The 21,809-nt window shown below is 35.1% G+C and overlaps 3 protein-coding genes across 4 annotated transcripts; 2 read left to right on the top strand and 1 right to left on the bottom strand.

Annotated features, from left to right (window-relative positions):
• Positions 1 to 645: 645 nt before the first annotated feature.
• LOC144453627 (transmembrane protein 179B-like) lies at positions 646 to 8,214 on the top strand. 2 transcript variants are annotated; one of them, XM_078144950.1, is made up of 5 exons: positions 646 to 754; positions 1,890 to 2,074; positions 2,930 to 3,061; positions 3,386 to 3,479; positions 7,628 to 8,214. In XM_078144950.1, exons 1-5 carry the CDS (start codon positions 656 to 658, stop codon positions 7,793 to 7,795), a joined length of 678 nt encoding a protein of 225 aa, XP_078001076.1. In that variant the 5' UTR covers positions 646 to 655; the 3' UTR covers positions 7,796 to 8,214. The 2 variants fall into 2 exon arrangements, with proteins under 2 accessions (XP_078001076.1, XP_078001077.1); XM_078144951.1 differs by lacking the exon at positions 7,628 to 8,214 and adding an exon at positions 6,560 to 6,851.
• Positions 8,215 to 12,971: 4,757 nt separating this feature from the next.
• LOC144451581 (cysteine-rich PDZ-binding protein-like) lies at positions 12,972 to 15,492 on the bottom strand. The gene is made up of 5 exons (XM_078142469.1): positions 15,363 to 15,492; positions 15,095 to 15,160; positions 14,357 to 14,411; positions 13,946 to 14,043; positions 12,972 to 13,141 (listed from the first exon to the last, which is right to left on the bottom strand). Exons 1-5 carry the CDS (start codon positions 15,376 to 15,378, stop codon positions 13,077 to 13,079), a joined length of 300 nt encoding a protein of 99 aa, XP_077998595.1. The 5' UTR covers positions 15,379 to 15,492; the 3' UTR covers positions 12,972 to 13,076.
• Positions 15,493 to 15,731: 239 nt separating this feature from the next.
• Positions 15,732 to 20,211, top strand: LOC144450691 (uncharacterized). The gene is made up of 4 exons (XM_078141353.1): positions 15,732 to 15,827; positions 16,598 to 17,118; positions 18,897 to 18,995; positions 19,201 to 20,211. The coding sequence occupies exons 2-4, from the start codon at positions 16,625 to 16,627 to the stop codon at positions 19,331 to 19,333; spliced, it is 726 nt and encodes a 241-aa protein (XP_077997479.1). The 5' UTR covers positions 15,732 to 15,827; positions 16,598 to 16,624; the 3' UTR covers positions 19,334 to 20,211.
• Positions 20,212 to 21,809: the final 1,598 nt, after the last annotated feature.

Here is a 21,809-nt window from a genome sequence, read left to right as displayed (position 1 = left end):
ATGACAGTTATCTATAGCTTTACTGTATTCAAACTTTATATTTTGCTTTATTTATTCAGACGCAAGAGGCTTGTAGAATGTAGTGTTTGTATTCTTATTATATAGAATCTAACTGTAAATAAGTTATTTTTTATATCAAGGGTTTGCTTTTTTTTACTTTAAAAGGTTGATGTATTCATGTTTTGCGCACATTTTGAATATAGTAATGAACTATTGAGGCTGTGTTCATTTCACTTTTGATCTTGGCAATGTTAATTAATGCACACCGTGACATTTACCTAATATGTTGCTGTCATCAATAATTTTATCAATAAAAATATTTTACGTAAAAGTTCTACTGACTTTTAATAGTTATTTCAAGACATTTGAGTATCAAAGGTTGTAATTTATTGAGTCAAGTAAAAACACTTGTGCATGCCTTGAGTGATTGTTGCATCAGTACCCAACGGGAAAAAGAGTGTAAAAATAAGGAGAGAAGAGCCAGTATTTTCTTACGACTGTCCTTACAGCTGAAATACTTGTCCCTAATCTCGTTACAATCCCCCCCCCCCACCCCCATGAGTCATCAAGAACACACCCCACTGTCACTTTCCATTTTCTCTACCATGAGGGCGCAATTTTAACAGTAGCAAACGAAAGTCTTTTTACACCCAAAATGGCGGAGATACACATTTTTCTCTTAGTTGAAACAGCGTTACTATTTGGAGCGTCGCTAACAGGATTTATAGCAGCAATAACAGTTGGAGTTACAAGAGTAAGTACTATTTGTGATATTATGTAACCAACGTTTACGACCGAAAGAGATACAAAAAACTCGCCTTTCATGGCTGACGTGCAACTTGAAACGAGATGACGTGACCTTACGTTTGCTGCATGCATGCTATGATACAATGGGGCCAGTGATTCACAATATTTTATGAGAGGTGGCCCTAAAGATGCACAGTAGTCACACCTAAAATATGTTAAAGTATGTTTTCTCTTGTTTTGCCGTTGAAAATATATTTCATCTTCATATTGACACGCCCCCATCACATGCACTTCCTATTGACATGCTCTATACACCATACAGTATATGTAAAACGTACGTACAGAGCATGCACACAATGTACATGACTTACTCGCACCATGTCAACGAAAGCAAACAATGATCCCCATTGTATATTCGGATATGTAGGACGAATTCTGACAATAAAACCAAACAAGTCTGAATCATGAAATATGCATTACTAAACAACAAAATAAACGGTTGACAGACTGAATACGAACAGCTTCCGTTGTCTTGCCCTGTCCCCTGTCCATAGTGATGAACATGTCAAGTGATTTAACTATTGAAGTCTAGCCTTCTTGCCAAGGGATCACATTTGTAAGATTCCAGGCATATGTTTGAAATATACAATCCTCACTGTATATTCAACCATTCTATTCAATTTTATATGTTAATCGTCTTTCTACCAGAGGGTATTTGTAAATTTTTATTTGGGAAAAACAGGATTGACAGTGAGTGACAAGGTTATACTACTGCACTGTTGGGATTTCGTTGTGTCACTTTTTGACTCACTCTGTGAAAAACCTGACAGTTTGACTTTTATATATAGGGGTCCTCAGAAATAATTGTACTTATTTATTGCTGTAAATCAACAGCAACAAATTACAAGTGGCCTGGTCACTGCAGGTCAGTTATAATTTGTTGTTGTTCACTTGATACACATAGTCTGAAACTTCAGATTCACCATTGTGACACTTTGAGTAAATACAGAAGTGTACACAAAGACAAATCTGTCAGGTGTAGGTCACATAGATATCATAGCTGGATTTTAAAGTATTAACCACAGAGAGCTCAATGAATGGAAATAAAAATGACGATATTATAAATTATGTTCTACTTGCAGGATAATTTCAATGGCTGTCCTTTGTATGGAGATATTAATTGGGTCAATGATACAAAGCCTGTCATTAAAAGTTATGGGGCTGCAACATCGTGTAACTTCTGTGTTGGTGTTCAAGTGGTTGCTGCACTGTTTGCATTGGTGAATGCAATATACCACATTTATGTACTGTTGAAGAAAGAAAATAAGTAAGTTGTGTTTCTTATGATCACGAGACTTTATAAAGAAAAACAAAGGAAGATCACTTACTATCCTGCTACTGATCACTAGTATAGCACAACGAAAACAATAAGTTATCTCACTTCTGATCACTAATGTATCAAAGAAAACAAGTAATATAATAAGTAAGTTAATATCCTGCTTATGTATACCAATGGAAACGATTATTATTCAGCTTATGAAGAAGTACTACATTAACCTCAGACCACTATAGAAAAGTGGTCTGAGCAATAACTTAGATTTTGAGTAAAACAAGGGCATATTAATTTACTTTCTTCATTTTGTAATGCAAGTAAAGAATTAAAAAAAATGTATGATTCCATCTGACAAACTAAAATAAGGTTGATATCTGCATAACAGCTCACACTAACAGGAATATCATGAAATATTTCTATAATTATATTTCAATATAGTGTAACATTTGAATGTATAATGTGTTACAAAACAGCTATTATAACAATGTACATGTCTGTATTCAGTCCCCAGGTACTAATTATTCCCTCTAATGACTGCAGACTGCAACATAATTGGCCTTTTGGAAATAGCTAGTAGGTTCCAAAGGATAATAATTGCCATCAAGCACTCATGGCCATGCAATAGTTGTCTATTATAATGTAGGTGTAGTTATATGAGTGATTCATTTCCATGCAGTTGCCACAAAATGTTTCTTGGTGCAGTGGCAATTAACCTTTCACTCAAGCATTTAGTTTCTGATCCAAAAGAGAGCCACTGTTTCCTCTATCTTCATAGCAACAGTACATGTTGTACTTTATCCTTGACAAAATGATGCAAAAACAAATTTGATGGATAATGTTTGCTTACAGAAACATGTGGATTGTACCAAGCCTTCTGGTCAATGGTGGATTTACTATTGTCATATTCATCCAAGCATGTGTAGTGAGTGTTGGATTCTTGCAATGGTGTGATGCTGTGACAGAAAGTACCAATATTCACAGGTAAGTTGAACTAAAGAATGTGGAAACAGTTTGTTACTGTACACACATACAGGGTGTGATTTGTAAACAGATATTTTACACATTTTTCAATGTTGTTTCGTAAAGTTGTTTGGAATTAATCCAAAATAAAAATCCACGCCTCATCCATATGGCCACTTTAACTAGTTTTGAAGACCCCATTTGATACAACATCAAACCAAACCAAATTTGTGAAGTTGTAGGTTTTTGTAATTCTGTAAGTACCCATTTGTATAGTTATCACGTCTTATATTTCACATAGCAGCATCTCACTCACAATAAAGTTTATGACATTGTTACCACTAGTTGCCGAGATGGTCAGCATCAGAACTGGAATCTAATCCCTGCACATGGTCATATTGATGGATCAAACTTTTATGATTATCTGAAAACTGCAGAGGTGAGAATTAGTTGTATTCAGACTGTATCAATTTGTAAATACTATCTGTCTTGTCTCCTACTATCAAACAGCCAATGTTTTATCAAACTGTTTTGCCAAACTATTAGACAACAGTAAGCATTGGTTGTTAGTCATATCTTTTGGGAAAAAAGTACATCTTTCACTCATTGTTGCGGTATCAACAACTTGCCATCTTACGAGTAAACGGGGAAATGAGACGAAAGTTAGTATTTACAATATGGTATCAATTGATAGTGGTAGATTTTAGTGTAGTTATTGACAATATGTTGGCAATGATGCATGAATGAATCATTCATTAACAGATTTGAGAATAGTTTATGTGAAAATTCTCCAATAACAGTAAATCTGCATAGTTTTATATGACATTTCACGAAAGAGTAGATTTCAGTTAGCATGTGTTTCATCTATCTTTTCAAGGTTAGGATGATGTGGAGTTGTATCAAAATTTTCTTTTTAAAAATCATGTCATATGAAGAGTAGACACCCATCACTTAAGATTCTCATCTATGATCCTATATTTGTATGTTTCTCGTGACCCAGATGTCACTTTTCTTTTATGAAACCTGGTCAGTTTCTTTTAAATACTCTTTTAAATACTGCCCTTTATGACTGCAGATCAGAAAAACAGTCACAATTTCACTGATGGTAAGATGGCAACCCCATGCATGTATCCTGGGCGAAAATTATCATTTATTCCTGAAATTTGATACTGTCCATTTGAATACATCAGAGTTTCATTCTGTCTTTAATTGTAATTTCTAAAGCGTGTTGACTTTTTAAAAGTATATTATGAGTTGACAGCATCACCAAAGTGAAAACACAAAATGAATTAACTGACTGACCAACTCATCATTTCTAAGGCAGTATGTCGAGAAACATAGAAATTCAAAGGGTTACCCTAACTAACAGAACCTTCTAAAACTGCGGATGTAGCCTGATTTTGATACTAATTTGATATTTGAGAATCCATTAGATTAAAGTTATGAATATCTGTGACATATGTATTAGACTTAATGTACACAAGCAACAAGCTTAGGTTATGCACATCCCAGAGTATTGTAAAAGTAACAATTTCGCTATCCTAGAATAGTCGTCATTGTAGTTCCAGATATCCAGGAAATAAAGGTGCACACCTCTAGTTAATATGCTTCCCACCAATGCCATATCATAATGACACCTAACTTTCATTAGTAGATTGAATCTTCTTTTCCAGTGTGATGTTTTCATTTATATCTGTATTATTGTGGTGTGTTCAAATGTTGCATGATGATAACACATTCACAGTAGATTTCCATTCATGATACATACATATCAACTTTTAAAAAAGGGGAAAAGTTAATGATGAAACATATCTTTGTACAGTGCAAGTAATGATTTTGTAGTTATGCTCCTGTTTAGCTTTTGCTTATAACTGCCATGACTAGTACATACCAGGACTGTCCGCTAAGATTATCATTTACCAGACATTGAACATTAACTACATGTGCATTTTTGTAAAGAGAAGAATACCAGTATGAGCCCCAAGGTCCCCCCCCCCCCTTCCATACATAAAGTTCAGCAAGAGAGAAAATAACATAGTTGCAAAATGAAATATTACTGAAAGAAAGAGGACCTAAAAATATGAGTTTTGTTGGAGACATGCATTATGTTGAATGGTATGGTTAGATATCTGGAAATACATAAATTCATGTAAGATTTTTAAGAGAGAAAGTTTTGTTTATAAAAGTCAAAATGAAATGGCTTACTTGTAGTTTATCCTTCCCACTGACAACTGTGACAAATGGTCAGGGTCAAATTTGATAGCTGTTAGTTGTAGTTGAGTCACAAAAGATGTAGTTTGAAAATGTGGCTATCAACTTGATTATGGTGTTTAAACCCTTTTCGCCAGGGTGAACAGCATTTTCATGCCTGGTAGCTAAGATTCTTGGCTACATAGGATGTTGTAGCTCACAGCACTGATACGAGACATAAACATGATGATTGAATGCTCCATTAAAGTGGCAAAATTTCAATGAAGAGAGATTAATTTATCATCTATGGATAATGTGTAACAGTGTATCATTGGATAATGTGTTACTGTAAGATATGCGTAGATCATAATGTTTAAGAGGGATATTAGCCAATCATAATGTGTAAGACAGGATATTAGCCAATCATAAGGTGTAAAATTTGGATATTAGCCAATCATAATGTGTAAAATACAAGGATGTAGATAAGAGCTGGTAGCTGGCTAAAACAATCAGCTACTTAATGGCAGTGTTTTGCAGTTAGTATTTTGGGAACTTGTTCAAAAAACTCTTCCTTTCAACCAGGCTATTTCCATCTGTTGGCAGATTCATGGCTCCCATTAGTAGATACATGTATCACTGCCTACTTTTCACTTTCGAATGGCTACTTTTAAAATTAGCAATTTACATCCCTGAAGATATGGATATTAGCCAATCACAGTGTTTAAGATATCGATAATAGCCAATCATAATGTGACAAGTAATAAGTATGGATATTAGCCAATCACAATGTGTAAGATAATGATATCAGCCAATCATAATGTGTCAAGTATGGATACTAGCCAATCATAATGTGTAAGCTATCAATATTAGCCAATCATAATTTGCCAAGTATGGATATTAGCAAAGCATCATTATATAGTAATAAAATAGTCTGTGTATGACATTACTGATAATACCTCTTATAATGTAAAATTGCTATGATATTGAGATGTACTCAGTTTGAGTCCATATGCTTGCACCATCTTGCTTGTTATTATTATATCCTTTAAAGTCTTTGTTTCCCCCTAGATGTTCTTTCAAATATATAAATCATAGTGATAATAAAAGTTAATTGGTTGTATGTTAGTTTCATGATCACAAAAAATATCTACATTATTATCAGTCATATGGCAAATGCATTATCATTCCCTGTAGAAGTTCTGTAATTATAGCTACCATCAATAAATTATAGTAATTCTGAATCACTTGTAATATAACATTCAATTTTTATGTCATTTTTTCGTAACAAACATGACCCGAAGTGTTGATTTCCCTGTGCCTTTCCTTCAGAGCACTTCGTGGTTTTCATTTCTCTTCTGGGGTGCATTACTTGCCGTGAGCTTCATCCAACGTTTACGTGACAACCGACTTCCCGAAGACCACACAGATGAAGAAAGAAAACCAGTGTTAACACCTTCACCGCCTGTGCAAACATGATTGATTAGAATTAACAATAGCTTGATCAATTTGTAGCATGTAGTTGAACATATTGAAACATTGTTATCCACTAGATCCGTCTGATTGAGTGTTAAGTGGCTAGTTGGACACAGCACTGAAATGCTGGAGATCCATGCACTTGCTTTCTTGATAATGAGTGAAGAATTTGAATAAGATAGGCATATATGATATAATGCAGACAGAGTGTTGTATTTACTTAGCCCTATTTACTAGATAGACCAAGGGGGTTGTGTTTATATTTGACATGTATACTATGCATGTATGATGCCCCATGTCAGAAACCCTTGAAGTCTTAGTAAGATTCTTTAAGTTACCTAATTTTTAGCATAGGAAAGATGTACAGTCCTAAATTATTGTCAGTATTTTATAAACTAAATGGAGTAACAGTTCAAAGTATGGAAGGATGCTTAAAAAAAGATGTACTCTCAATAATCATTGAATAGTTTTATATTTTAGCTATCAAATGAGTAGCTTTTTAGTCCAGTAAACGGCACCACTATTTGCACGATTTGTCTTCCTTCTTGATGCAGATAGATTTGTAGTAACAATGAACTTCTCTTAAAGCTACATTTTTCAGCTAAAATAAATTTACAGCAAAGCAAGTGCTTTTATTCATTTTATCCTTGATAATGTAATTTACCAAACTTATTTAGAATATTACTCCTTGGCCTGCTCCATGACACTGAAGGTTTGACATTTTGTATATGTCATAATATTCACATCATTATATGAATGTGTGATAATCGGCTAATTAACAGATATTGTTAGTAAATACAGTGGATTAGTGTTTAACTTTCTCTAAAATGCTGAGAGTAACTGTGACATAGAGAGGGTATTTTATATTATGATAGTGTAATGGTAAATTTATCACAATGCTAGTTATAATTTTTTTCAACCTAGATCACGTGTTGGGTATCATTTCTGATCTTTGGTACAATGGTTGCCCTTACCATAACAAGGTGTGTGTTAGCAAGAAGAAGACAGCCCACCAAGGAGTTATCTTCTCAAGGCACAACAAGTGATAGAGCAGTAATAACGCAAAGTGAACAATCACCTGGTGTGATTTAAAATGAGTTATATGTTGAAAAGAAATGGTAAAATCTCAAGGTTTGTTTATCAGAAGTCTCCATTTTATATCTTCCATGTCTCTTTAATTGAATCCCACTGTTTGAATCCAATGGTCTTGGATTCCTCTTATCTTATCAGTTGAGCCGTAAGGATTACATGGGATCATTATTTCAGGACCAACTTTTTCTGTAATTCTACCAGATAACTGTTTTTCATGTCTGAATTTTAATCCTAATCCTAAACTAATTTTAATCTATAATCCTGTAAGGATTGACTAGTCAGTAAAGCTAAATATTTGTACCATTTAACGCTTAACCTTGATCAAAAAAGTTGGCTCTCAAGAAAAATAATCATCTTTCTTATCAGTTAATCTCTTCATCTCATTCCTAAACAGTGTTTTATTCACCATCAATCCTGTCAATAGTTCTCTTGTCAACTTGAAATCATGGGATTTTATCATTTCTCGATATTACAACTCACAATGATGGTAAAAATGAAGTAACTTAGACCATTGCCTTTACAATACCATATCAAATACCTTGATCTTAACTGTGTTACCACCGATGTAATAGCTATTGCATGGATATTAATAAATATTGTCTGTCATAATGTCTAATATTAGTACTCATAATAGTAGAAATTATAAATGCATGCAGTTGGTGTACTTCATAAATTGTGATTTGGTTTAATTGATCAACATTATCAGATTTTTTGCAATTATTTGTACCAGAAAAAAGCATTTACTTAGGCACGATATCACACAAGCTCAATAAAAAACCCTCCCCCAGCCTTAAACGAATGTTCAGAAATATGACATCGACACATTTATATATGATGTAAACCATAATGAAAATTGTAGTGTGTGTGTGTGTGTGTGTGTGTGTGTGTGTGTAAAACATGATGGTAAACACATTAAAGTACTACTGGAAACCCAGCACCATATCTCACATTAGAAGTAAATTTTAATCAACTTATCAACATCTCAGTAGTAAATACAAAACCTGTTATTATTGAAGGTGTGAAAGTTTTCAAAATTTGGCTAGAATGACACTAGCACCCCCATCCACCCTACCCCTGAACAAACAAAGTTTGTTTATTGAGTTTGTATGACATTGTGCAAACATCCCTTACAAAGTGTATTTGTAAATTCTAAAGGGAATTGATGTAAACCTTGATTGTTTACCGTAATGTTAAAAAAAAAAATTATGAAGCATTTATCGTCTGATCTATTTTGGGTTTTTATTTTCTTGCAAATATGATAAATTTTACATCATAATTTTTAAGTTTTGGTTTTGGTTTCAAAACTTACACTTTACAAGTGAAAATATTGCAGTAATTGTTATCCTAGGTTTTTGAAGTGTTGCATTTTTATCAGCAAAATATCAAAAAATGCAAGACAATAAAAACCCAGATGTTATTTAAGTCTTGTTAGCTTAAATTCAAGAAAAAATTGCACCGTCCTTTCCACCTTCCTTCCCATGTGAATAGAAAATGTTACTGTGTCTTTGATATGCAAAGCATTAAGGAAAGTTTGGTATATGGAGAAAAGTTATTTTTATTACAATTTTGATTAATGCAGCCACTTTTTTTATTGAGTGAATCAGAAATACATTGTATCACCCTTCCAAGTATCTTTAATTTATGTTCCAATTTAGTTTTAAAATCTACTGAACCATTCAAGTGTGATTGCTGTATTAAATGTAAACTAATTTTGTAGGATGAAATCTACGCATCAAAGAAATGAAAAATCATATTTTTGCCTTTTCAGCATATTAGTTAATAGGTTTCAGACAATGTATTGTTTTAATGATGGCAGTTCCTCATTTTATGACAAAGTTATTTATTTGATGGAGATGACAGTGATTTCTTTTTACTTAGCTGTGAGAGGTGGTATATCATGGTATGGTACAGCAAATTTCACAATACCATTCAGCTTTCCTGTTTGATACAACCACGCAGAAACCAACCAGAAACTCGTCATGCTACACTTTAAGATACCAAGATTGAATGAGTACAGTTTCTTGCTACATTTTGTCTGTGAAATGAACTACACATGCCACCATACAGACATCAAATGAACACCGCAATGGACATCTAGTGTTTGATACTTAAAGAAAAACATTGGCACCCGAATGTCTGCATGGAGTTGGAATACATTTAAATGGTTTCTTTCATGGAGACTAAATGTAGCAAAAAAAAATGCAATCTTACTGTTGAAGTGTGGTATATGCAGTTTCTTGTTGGTTTCTGTATCAAACAAAAGCTGAACAGTATTGTGAAATTCACTGTAATAGTATGCTTATATGACGATATACTGGGAATTACATACTGCACGTTAGTTTAATGAATTGTGGTAATAATTCTGGAAGTAACTTGTAATGTACAAGTCTTTTGAAATGTGATTGGAATTGTTTCACTTTTAAACGCTTCCAATTGATATATTGTTCATTGTGTAGTATTGTACTTCCACAGTTCTGTATTTTCAATGTATATTTGAACTTCATAATTCCTAATCAGACGTTTGCCATTAAATGTACAACTAACATTTAGTAACTCAACATGTGGTGATGATGATGATGATGATAATGATGATGATTTTTTAATTAAGAATGTAATTTTACAGTCTTTGCTTACGTCAAAACTTGTAATACAATACAATCAATGCACATACCTGTTACCTTCCCAAGAACACTTAGAAGCTTCCATCGAATGACATTACAGATAAACATTTAGGTTGAAGGTCATGTATGTCAAGCAAGAATTTCATTTGAATGAGATGAATCATGGCTTTGCCACCTTTTTCTCCAATTGACAGGATGGGAATGTTTTGAGTGTGTATATGATGCAGACATATCCATTTGCTGTGCAGATCAATGCTAGAATGTTTCTGATGCAGACATCCATTTGTTGTACAGATCAGTGGTAGAATGTTTTCTTGCCAAAATGTAATGTAATGTAAGGTATTAAGAAATGATATGTAAATGTTTGTATTTATGCAGGGTGTCAAAAGGAAAATAGCTATATTTTTAATCTGACGATGCCAAATCTTATCATTGTTTAGTCTCCTGTAATCCATTATTTTCTGCATAGGTTCTCAAATACAGTCGTTTAGTCTAACATATTTCAGTGAAACTGTAATCAACACATAACCCATCTATCATGACATTTATTGTTTTCAATTGACACAAGTGTACATTTTCAGACCAGTGTATGTATGTTTATGTTTTGAAATGTAGTGGAGTCAACATGTGTACCGTATGTAGTATAGCTATTTTACATAGCAATACATGGAAATAATCAATGCTGAATAAAGTTGTTTTTGACCAAAGTACTTATTACAGACTCAAGGCGTGTTCAATTTTTAACCAAACGATTTGCTACAGTGGGTGCAATTTCAAACACTACTGAGTTACAAAACAATTTTCTTCACCAAAATTAAAAGATGTTGGCAATTCACAAAATGTTATAATCAAAATATGATAGGACCACCTTTTATTCAATTCTGAGTAACCATAGGCATAAAACTTCATGTCAGAATGCTATCTCTTACCTTTTTATACAAACATGCAACTTCAATGCTTTCATTGTCCAGCAATTGTTATCAAAAGACTTAATTATGGCCAGCACTTTCATTTACTCTCAACTACCTCCTGTATCTTCTCTTTGGAGTACTCTAATTTCAAAATCACAATGGATCATTTTGCATCACCAGAGATAGAGTATAAGCAATCTTGCTGTAGTTCTAAAGTGACCAATCTTTCAAAGTTGAAAAAAAAAAACTTTTACTTTTATTACAATGTAACTATGATGAACAGTATGACAACACAACATTTTCCACAAGGCAAAGACAATAGAAGATAATCTCGGAGAGTTTATATGGAGAAACCAATATTAGGTTTGGCTTTAGCTGCTACAGTAATACGTTGATAGATTTCATTATATAATTTCACAGAAGTCAGTTAATTCCAGGAAAGTAACAAAATGTTAAACTGTGACATCTACAAACAAGTCAATTTCATTGTCAGTGATAACATAACAAGTAGACACTGATTATCATAATTTATTCTTTTACTAATTTCTTTTAATGAAAGCTTATAACAATAGTAGAATAAACAGAAATCAGGACATTATCATCCCAATCTACTATACAGACTGGCCTTGTGAGAATGTGGGTGTATAAAATTGCAAGTAACAGTATATGTGATGAGAACATTCCCACCATGAACTTTTTCACATAATATGCATAAAGCACATAACACAAGTATTAATTTGCTGAGAAATGGATGTTTACCAGACAAATTACAAAGAAGTTATTCAATTAAAGATACACAAATCAGAAATATATGCTAGTCATATCCTACATTTACTGAAGATTACAAACAGAAAGTTGGTACCGTATATACAGACTATGGTAATATCATAGATATTGAACATGTGACAACACAGAATCAGTTGTACATGAAAATTCGACCACATTACTCCTGTACTCTATGACTTGCATTGGCTCCCAGTTGAGGCTAGGATTAATTTCAAAATCCTACTGATCACTTTCAAGATAATCAATCACGTAGCACCATTATACCTGTCAGATTTAATTAGCATTTATGTTCCAACACGAAATCTTCGTTCCGCTGAAAAGCTACTCTTAGTCCAACCACGTGGCAATTTCAATAGATCTTATGGCCAGAGGGCTTTTTCAGTGTGCTCACCCTCTCTGTGGAATTCACTTCCATTTGAAATGAGAAATATAATGATTGTTGACATTTTTAAACGTAGTTTAAAGACATCTTTTTAGACAACATTTTAAGTGATTGATTTTAACTTGTCAGTTTTTATACATTGTGAATTATTTTAATTGGCCAGTTTTACACCTAGCCCCTTTTTGTGTGTTGTTATTTTCTTTACTTTATTGCAATTTTTTAAACTTCAGTCTGTATAACGCGCTGAGACGCATGTGTAGCGCGTTTACTTACAAGAAATAAAATAATAAAATAATCATTTCCTTGTGGCTGGTCAACCACTTCTGATTTCATTTATGTCTGATTTCATTATTGCTGATTTCTTCTTTTCGGTAAATATATCATCAGTATTACATACACAGCTAGCTGCTCATTCAGGAACATCTAGAAAATTACATCATGCCATTATCTATGCAAGTACCCCCCCCCCCCCCCCCCCCCACATACATGGAATTCCTGGCATATAAATATAAGAATGGTCAATACACATCTTTAAACAGAGACTAAGAGTTCAAAATATACAGGGTTGGCTGAAATATATGCTATACTGAAGTCTGTTTGTAGTCCTTTGTCTGTAGTATCTTCTTTCCACACATTGCACAAATACCTGGAAGTAGAAAAAAAGGAACAAATTGCTTGTAAACTGATTTTCATATTGTTACATGTACGTTACACACACCACAACAAGGCCGAGGAATATAAGTATCTTAAAGGGGGCCAAGCCTGGAAGAGGGGTTATTTTGAGGTGTCATAAAAAAAACCTGATATGTCTCTAACAAAGGATAATCCCCTATCATCCCCATGTCTCTGAAGCAAACTTCATCTATGATCCTATGACCTCTGGGCTCTAAATTGACCCTTAAAAAGCATATTTACAGCTTCACGTTTTGACAGATTAAGCAGAACCTCACATGTAAAACTTGTGTGTCAACTTTCTCAAGTTCCTGTGTGTTTAGCCATTACAGATTTACTTCATAAATAACATGTTCGTCATCTGTGACCAACTTGATACTACTGACTATACTACTGACTGTACTTCCTGTGATTAACAGCTTGGAAAACAAGCAATACAAATTATATTTCACATATATGCAAACTGATTAAGTAGTTGATTTGGACTTGTAATCTTTGGGGTTATACGATTTAATCCAATGTCTGTATGTATTTTCCCTTTATGACAAATCCTTATTTTTGATGTTCATCAATTGCAGAATATCGATGTAGATAAAGAAGCATGTAGTGAATAGTAAACCATGTCCATGACACACTCATGGTTCAACTGCATAGTTCTAAACACAGGCACCTGGCAAAATGATCAAACTGTGACCACTGTCTATTCTGACAAGTCATATTATACAGCCAAGAAAATTTAGTATAATGATGAATTATATATTTTGTGACAAAGACTTACCCTTCTTGTATGCACATCCCTGACAATAATGTGATCCCACTTGGTGGACTGACTGTTTGCATATTCTACATTTCTCAAACTTCATATATGGGGTAAACCTGTACAGTTAAACCAGAAGAACAAGATTTAAATTATGCTATATCACCTCAACATTCTTGGGGGGTAAAGGTTTGGTAACCCCAAAAACTGGAAAATGTAAATCTGGTATATTTCAATAAGTCAACTTTATTGGTCAAGAACAACGACCGAGCTGTAATCCTTCACACATGGCAAGCTACTGTAAATTCATAGAAAAGTCTGAAAAACTAAATACATTGAACACCTATTCACAGTAAATGCACTGCTCCCTTGAATCCTTTTTTTGTAATTTTTTTTGACAAAATAGTATTGGAGATGTCAGTCACCACATACCGTGCTTTCTTTGAAGTCAGTAACTTATTTTCTCCAACTTTTCTTCCTCCACCCTCTGAAAAAAACAATTGAGTATATCATAAATGTATGTGACAGTTCACTAGTCTAAAAACAGCCGAGACACTGTCTATGGTTATATTAAGTTGCATTTTTTTTAATCTCTTTTCGTGTGGTATGTAATGTTTTTTTGGTGTGTGGTAACAGGGCCCAGGTGGAAATCAGCTTCTGTTGTTTCCTTGCTACCCTGTTCTTAAACAAATTTTACTATTACTACTAATGAGAAATAATTTCTTAAATAAATTTTACTACTACTACTACTAGTGGGAAATAATTAAGACTTGTCTGTATCATCATAGACAGTGGACTCTATGGTATCATCGAAATATTGACAAACCATAGATCTAGCTAATAGATAAATGTATATTGGTCCAAGAAATAAACTCAGTCCAACTACGACAATTGAAGTTAAAAGAACTAGGTGGGAGTACATCGAAATGTTGGCAAAATGTGTGGTAGAAATTAAAGATGTCTCGACTAGTCACTATAATCTTCTGATAAATGTAGTTACATGTATTCATAAAACATTCAGTGGTTTTGATAATTATTTTGCTTCATCATAGATGGTTTTGATATACACACCATGATGTATTCATAACTGCTGGGATGAATGACTCCACTTTCATGTAATGTTTCTTTAATGACAAAAAGGAAAATTAAAGGAGTCAAAACAATTCTTACCAACTGTATTGCGTGCTCCTGATTTCCATGGGTCTGGTGTTATGACTCTCCCAAGTTTCTTTTGACCTAAAATGGTGAAAAGTGCGACACGTTACTTGTCATATAGTATTGCATGTATTAGTAATCACTGCCTGAGTTCAGTGTCGATCATCAGATGACAAATGTTTTCTTGGGAAATACTTTGATTTTTAACGCTATATGGGATTTCTATGTGCAAAATAAATCAAAACTTTCAATGGCATTGTAGAATATCTGATTCTATACTTACACTTCTCACAAACCATTGTTCTCAAATATACACCTTATTTCAGAGGATAACAATCCCTTATGCATCCGAGCTGCCGAGTCTATTTTGTTTTGTTGAGCGGAGTGCGACGATGTACTGACGACTTCCTGTTTCACTGGTAAGGGGTCATAGGTGATCCTTTACCCAGGAAAAAAACAATATGTATAAGTTTAAGAGGTAAGTGGTTGTATTAAGTAATTTCATCTCTTTCCACTGTTACGTAAATAAATTTTTATACACTGATTTTAAATAGTTATGATTGCAAAGTGTTTTATTAGTTTATTTTATGTTGGAGTAAACAGTGTTTGCAAACGAGGTTATCGCAGCCCTTTAGAAGAGGTCGGGACACCCGTTGGCGGTGACCTTTGTAGCGTCAGTTTTGGTCCTCGTTGCGTTATCTTCACACGCTCACGACTCACGACTTCTGCCTCGCTCGGTTTCGGTTTGGTAGGTTATTTCCCTCAAAGGATTCGTTCGCGATGGCTACATACATTGGTGTTGATTCTTGTTCGTGTAGCACGTTCTTTCTCCACAAGAGAATGATAACTGAAGCCTATGTAGAAAATGCACATGTAGTCGACAACGACACCATCTTCTTTTCGTCAATATTCATACAATGTACTGCAAGCTGAACGAGTCCTTCGCCATCCTCTATATATACGTACGCGCGAATTTCGACGGAAACTTTAGCGTATATGTCGCCTAACATTCCTCCATTTAAAATTTAACACTTGCAATTTCATTAGTTATGTTTTGATATTACCAAATCAGATGTAACGCCGACATCCATTATTAATTGTGTCAACTCTGATATTTTAGTCGTACCGCATCATGCACTTGTCATCCATCCCATGATCCCTGTCTGTGATATTATGAACGACACATCGTCCCTACGCGTTTGTTGAGTCCGTCAGTAGCACTACCAATACAATACGCGCATAGTACGAATGTTGATATTTAGTCACTGTATTGTCACTTGTCAGCAGTTACTAGTATGTCATAAATGTCAATGTTATTGACCATGTATTTCTTTAAATGTTGAACACTCGGCAAGATCTTCGAGTTTATTTTCAGTGTTACGCACACACTGACAGGGCACCCTCAGTATTATAACCATACTTCAACGAAGACGCAACTACAGCAGGATTGATAGCGACAGAAATAATGCTGTTAGCGCCACACATTACCATAAATTTCTCTTCATTCTTTTCGAACAGGAAAGCTACTGTTGACGCACCGCAGACATGGTTTTAGGTCGCATTTACGTCGGTGATCTGTCTCCGAACATTTCCAAAGATGAGCTAGAAAAGGAATTCAGCAAATATGGACGAGTCGTTGATGTATGGATTGCAAGAAACCCACCAGGCTTTGCATTTCTTGAATTTGCCGACCCAAGAGACGCCGACAGCGCTGTAGAAATATTGAATGGTAAAGAGGTGTGTGGTTCACGTGTAAGGGTGGAGCTGTCTCGTGGACGAGGCCATGGTGGTGGCGGCGGTGGCAGCAGACGCGATCGTGGGCCACGGAGTGATAGGGGGCCACCACCCAGATCATATTCTGGACCACCATCACGTGGACCACCACCTCCAGGGGCTTACCGTGACTACCCACAAGATTATAGCCGCTACGAGTCTAGATATGATGAGCCACGATCTCGCTGGTCTGACAGTTATAGTAGTAGTTGGGCATCTCGATCACCACCAGGAAGCTATCGCAGTAGATCACCAATTCGACGAAGGTAGAGATTTATAAGTGTCTTTGGAACATGAAAAGTTCCTAGTTGGTTCTCATTCCAAGTCAAAGCAAGGTCTTGTACAACAATTCAGTATTTACTGAATGTAGGAAGTTGATAGCCAATTAAAGATCATACTGAATGTAAGGGTATAAAAAATGCGACTCCGATGTTCACCAAGGTGACAGTATCAGAGAGATACCCAGTTTGATATTCTGAATTACTTTATCAAGTCATCACTTCTGGGTCATTGCCTTCATAAATTTGAAAACAGATGCCACAATATTTGGTAGTTTGTGTTTCACCCCAAAGTAAATCAAGGTATTAGTACTGTAGTGCATTGAAAAAGAGCACCAGCTCAACTCAACTCAACTCATTACTATCAACTCCAGCATCTGCGTCATTTATATTGTATCTTCAAAATCAGATATATAAGCACACAAGTTTCATCGTAAAGCTTCTGTCTCAAGTTCTCTGTAAAACCCATTCAGTACTTCGACGCCTTCCTACAAATGTTACTTGTATAAAGTTTGGTCTACGGATATCTTGCATTTCAAAAATCTTCAAATTCAAGCACTTCTGTTCAACAATAGTTACATTCAGTTATCGCATCTGATGCAGAATGCAAATGAGTAGAGTGAAACAAATGTAAATTCATCTGAAATTCCTGAACTTCACGCTGGTCGCTAAACAGTTCGCTAACCTGTACACACATGGTGATGAGTGATCTTGTGATGCATCCAGGGTTGAATGGCTGCTGCTCATTTGAATGGTACAGTTAGTGTCCTATACTATTTGTCTTCATTAAGAGATGTAATTATGTTGTTAGGTTGTGGGCAGATATCACAGTTTTGAACCAAGTTATGTTCTTTTCCCATTCCATGATGCATTCAGGGCTTGAAATTAATGGCAGTCCCATATCCAAAGACCACCAATTCATGCCATATAGGGGTATCATAATTTGCAGCTAGTAGCCTACATAGGCTACCACTGATTGTGTGGTGATTTAGGGACATAAAAGTGTTTTGATAACATATTTCCAATGGGGGATCCTTTGTTTTCAGTTCAGGAATGTGGGACTGCTGGCCACCATCCTTGGGCTACCCATGTCAGAAAGTGGCAGCCCACTGGGACTACCAAACAAAAGTTAATTTCAAGCCCCATTTAATACATTGGATACACAGCTATTTTGTAAACATACAACTGCCGACCTCAGACCATGTTACAAACAGGGAAAGAGAACGGCTGAATTAATACTTTATATAATAATTTATGTTCACAACAAAATTTCCAGTTCCCCAGTTTCATGTAAAGAGGCCATAAAACTGTTCTTATCAAACCATGATGTGTAATACAAATTTCTGCTGTCCCAACATGCTGAGCCAAATTCCAGTAATTTGTTTACTTTCCCTGTTTGTAACCAGGTCCAATCGTCCTCAGTCTGTTGTCAACAGTTGTATATTTGCTATGGATGGTCAGAATCGCACTACAGGTGCATATCTGACAATGTGGCATTTGGAAATTGTGGTCCACTGTGTAAGAGGAATATATATGACCAGATGATCAAAATTTGAAACCAGTCAAACTTGATTGATGTGAATGTGTCTTTCAAAGTCGAAGTTCTGTATGATTATTACTAATAAATGTCTGTAAATTGTGTGGGGGTTCTATGATATTCAGTGATGGTGTCTGGGTGTCAGAAATAAGGATATTATTGACATTCCATCCACATTTAACACAATGGAATTGATACTGACTTTTTAGTTTGTGTTTTTCCCTCACAGATCACCACCACCTCCACCCAGAAGTAGTCGAGATTATCCAAGAGAGTTCAGAGATTACCCAGACTATGGTAGAGAATATGGCCCCCCTCCACCACCAAGGTAAGAAAGAAATCAACCATCCCATGTGCTCCAAGCCACCACGTTACAAAAGTGTAACCAATTTAATGAAGTAACTTGTTCATTACCAGTAGCTGACATTTGTCAGACTGTCAAAATTTATTGGTGGCCGAAAGCATTTCACATGTGTTTCACAACTACCCTGCGAACATTACTGATTTGATGCTCTGTTGATTTGTCGTTTCAGGTATGCGCCTTCACGATATGAAAGACCATATGATAGACCACCACCAAGTTCCAGTGATAGACCACCTTATGACAGACCTCCCTATGATAGACCACCATATGACAGACCCCCAAGATCACCACCAAGGCGATAACTCCATTGAGACTTTGTTCTCATCACAATTTTTTAGTCCATTTTCCTATCTAGATGTTTTGTATATTTCACCATGCCCAAGTTTAAAGTACTTGTTACAACTGCCTCTTATCCAAACAATGTTTTGCTCTGAATTTTGGGACATTTTTGAAGTCTAGGCCCTTGTCCAAGTAAACAAAAATGTATAGTACAGGGAGGGTTTATTTTGTTTTGAGATATGTCAACTTTGTTTCTACTTTTCAAGATAATGCCTAGTCTGTAAGGTGTGCCATGACACTATTGTCAACCCCAATCGCAGGAGGGCAGAGCAACATGACAAATCTTAGTCTAGATAATACCTAGCCAAGGTCAGATTATATTTTAGCATCGAAAGCGATCAAATACGAGTAGTCAATAACTGCATGTGTTTCAAGTGAAGGAAGATGCAGAAAGATGGAAATTTTGTAGTTAATTGAAATATGTATCAAAGCTTTTTAATCTAAATTAAATATTTTCCATGTACACGAACAAGTTTTACGAAAACAACATTGCCATTGGGGATGTACTTTCAGACCAGTACAAGTGCATATTTATGTAAATACATTTCGTCATAAGAATTCATTTGGGTGGCACTGATACATAATTGTAAGAGTAACAGTTCATTAATGTGAAGGTATTTGAGAAGAACTTCAAAATATTCCTCCTAGCCACGCATGTGATGGATCATTACATTGATGGGTCAACTATGGAAAATAAAACCATGTTAATTCAAATTATGATTAACTATGTTGTATGATTTATTCAATGTCCTTTATGCATGATTTTTTATTGTTATGAAGATATCTTGCCACCATTTCTTGTATTCCTTGCAGTCGTGTATATTTGTAGTATTAATTAAAACTACCCTTTTACAAGTAAAATCGCCTTTGCCAATTGTATGTGCGTGTGTGTGTATGTATGTTTCCACAAAGTTCAAGTTGGCTGATATTGAATAAAAAATTTAAAAACTGCTTAGATGTATGCATTGATTAACATTTAAATTTTGGGTATTCAGTGTTTGGGGCAAGTCTTGTGTGCCATGTGGCACGAAGTATATTCACAAAAAATGTAACAATAGTACACGTGCAAGGATGACAAAAACTCACACGACCAATCCATGCATTGGTTGTTGGACTGAAGTTTGTAAAACTTGTTTTGACCAACAGAATATTACATGCATACACTTGTGGCTTATTATTGATATTAAATATCGATATTCAGGGTGAAGCTCAATAAGTGTTACAAACAATGCAAAGTGTTGAGGGTTAGACTTCTTTCCATTGAGGCCCTTGTACATCAAATCAACAATCACGCAAAATTCCACTTACACTGACATAAAATACACACTCGACATTATACCTCCAGATGAATATTAAAGTAACTTCTATGCAGAAAAATTGCTTTGAAGTTGTGTCAACACCATGGTTTCTAAGATGCCACTGATTTATTAAAGGTAATGAGATGGTGACAAGCACACGTGTAACCCTTCTGTAGCACGGCTGAACTGATGAGGTTCAGTAGTGCTATAGGCATGGTGTGGTGTCTGTGTGTGTGTGTGCACGACAAACTCAAAAGCTACCAGACTGATTGCCTTGTTATTTGGTGGGGACGTTACTTTTGGTGTCTAGTTGGGAAATAGTTCAAAGCAAAATGATTACATCACAGGTGTGTGATTTCGGTAAAAAAAATTAAAACTTAAAAACTACTGGGCAGATCGGTCTGAAATTTGGTGGGAACGTCTTTAGGGATGTGTAGATTAAGATTTGTTCATGACATAATTCCTTCAGTAATATGCAAATTAGGGCTAAAATGTGTCTTTTTGGTCAAAAATCTTGCTGAAATTTGATGGGGGTCCATTTGGGGGTGTATGGATGAAGAAATATCAAGCACATAATGATCTCAGCGATATGCAAATTAGGTGTACAAATGTGAATTTTGGTCAAAATCATTTCAAAAAGTATGTGGTCAGTGCACTAGTGAGACTGAAATTTGGTGAAATGTTTCTAGAAGTGTTTTTCTGCAGATTTTCCAAACATTTGACACAACTGGCCCGAGCAACCACGACCACTCCTTTAGCAACAACCAAATGCCAGTATGTTTTAGTAAAATAACATCTGGTAGGCAAGTGAGTAAACATTCAAAAAATGTATGCAAATATCCCCAGCAATTGTGACCATGCCCATAGCAACAGCCAAACGGTATATTTCACAAAGATTCTTAGGCAAGTGAACATTCAAACAGTGTATGCAAATATACAAGACCACGCCCATAGCAACAGCAAATGATTTCATATTTGCACAGATAACGACAGGATAGGCAACTGGATGATCATTCAGCAAATGAACACCTATACCTAGTATGGATGAGCACGGGGATAGACGTTTTAAAAACTACAGCTGTGCTACAAGGTAATTGGCACTTATTTCAAAGTGTAGTGGTAGAAATAATAACTGGTTAGC

The sequence above is a fragment of the Glandiceps talaboti genome, chromosome 2 (genome assembly GCF_964340395.1).
Source record: "Glandiceps talaboti chromosome 2, keGlaTala1.1, whole genome shotgun sequence".
NCBI lineage: Eukaryota > Metazoa > Hemichordata > Enteropneusta > Spengelidae > Glandiceps > Glandiceps talaboti.
Note: the sequence above shows the minus strand (reverse complement) of the source record. Positions and strands in the feature narration are given on the sequence as shown.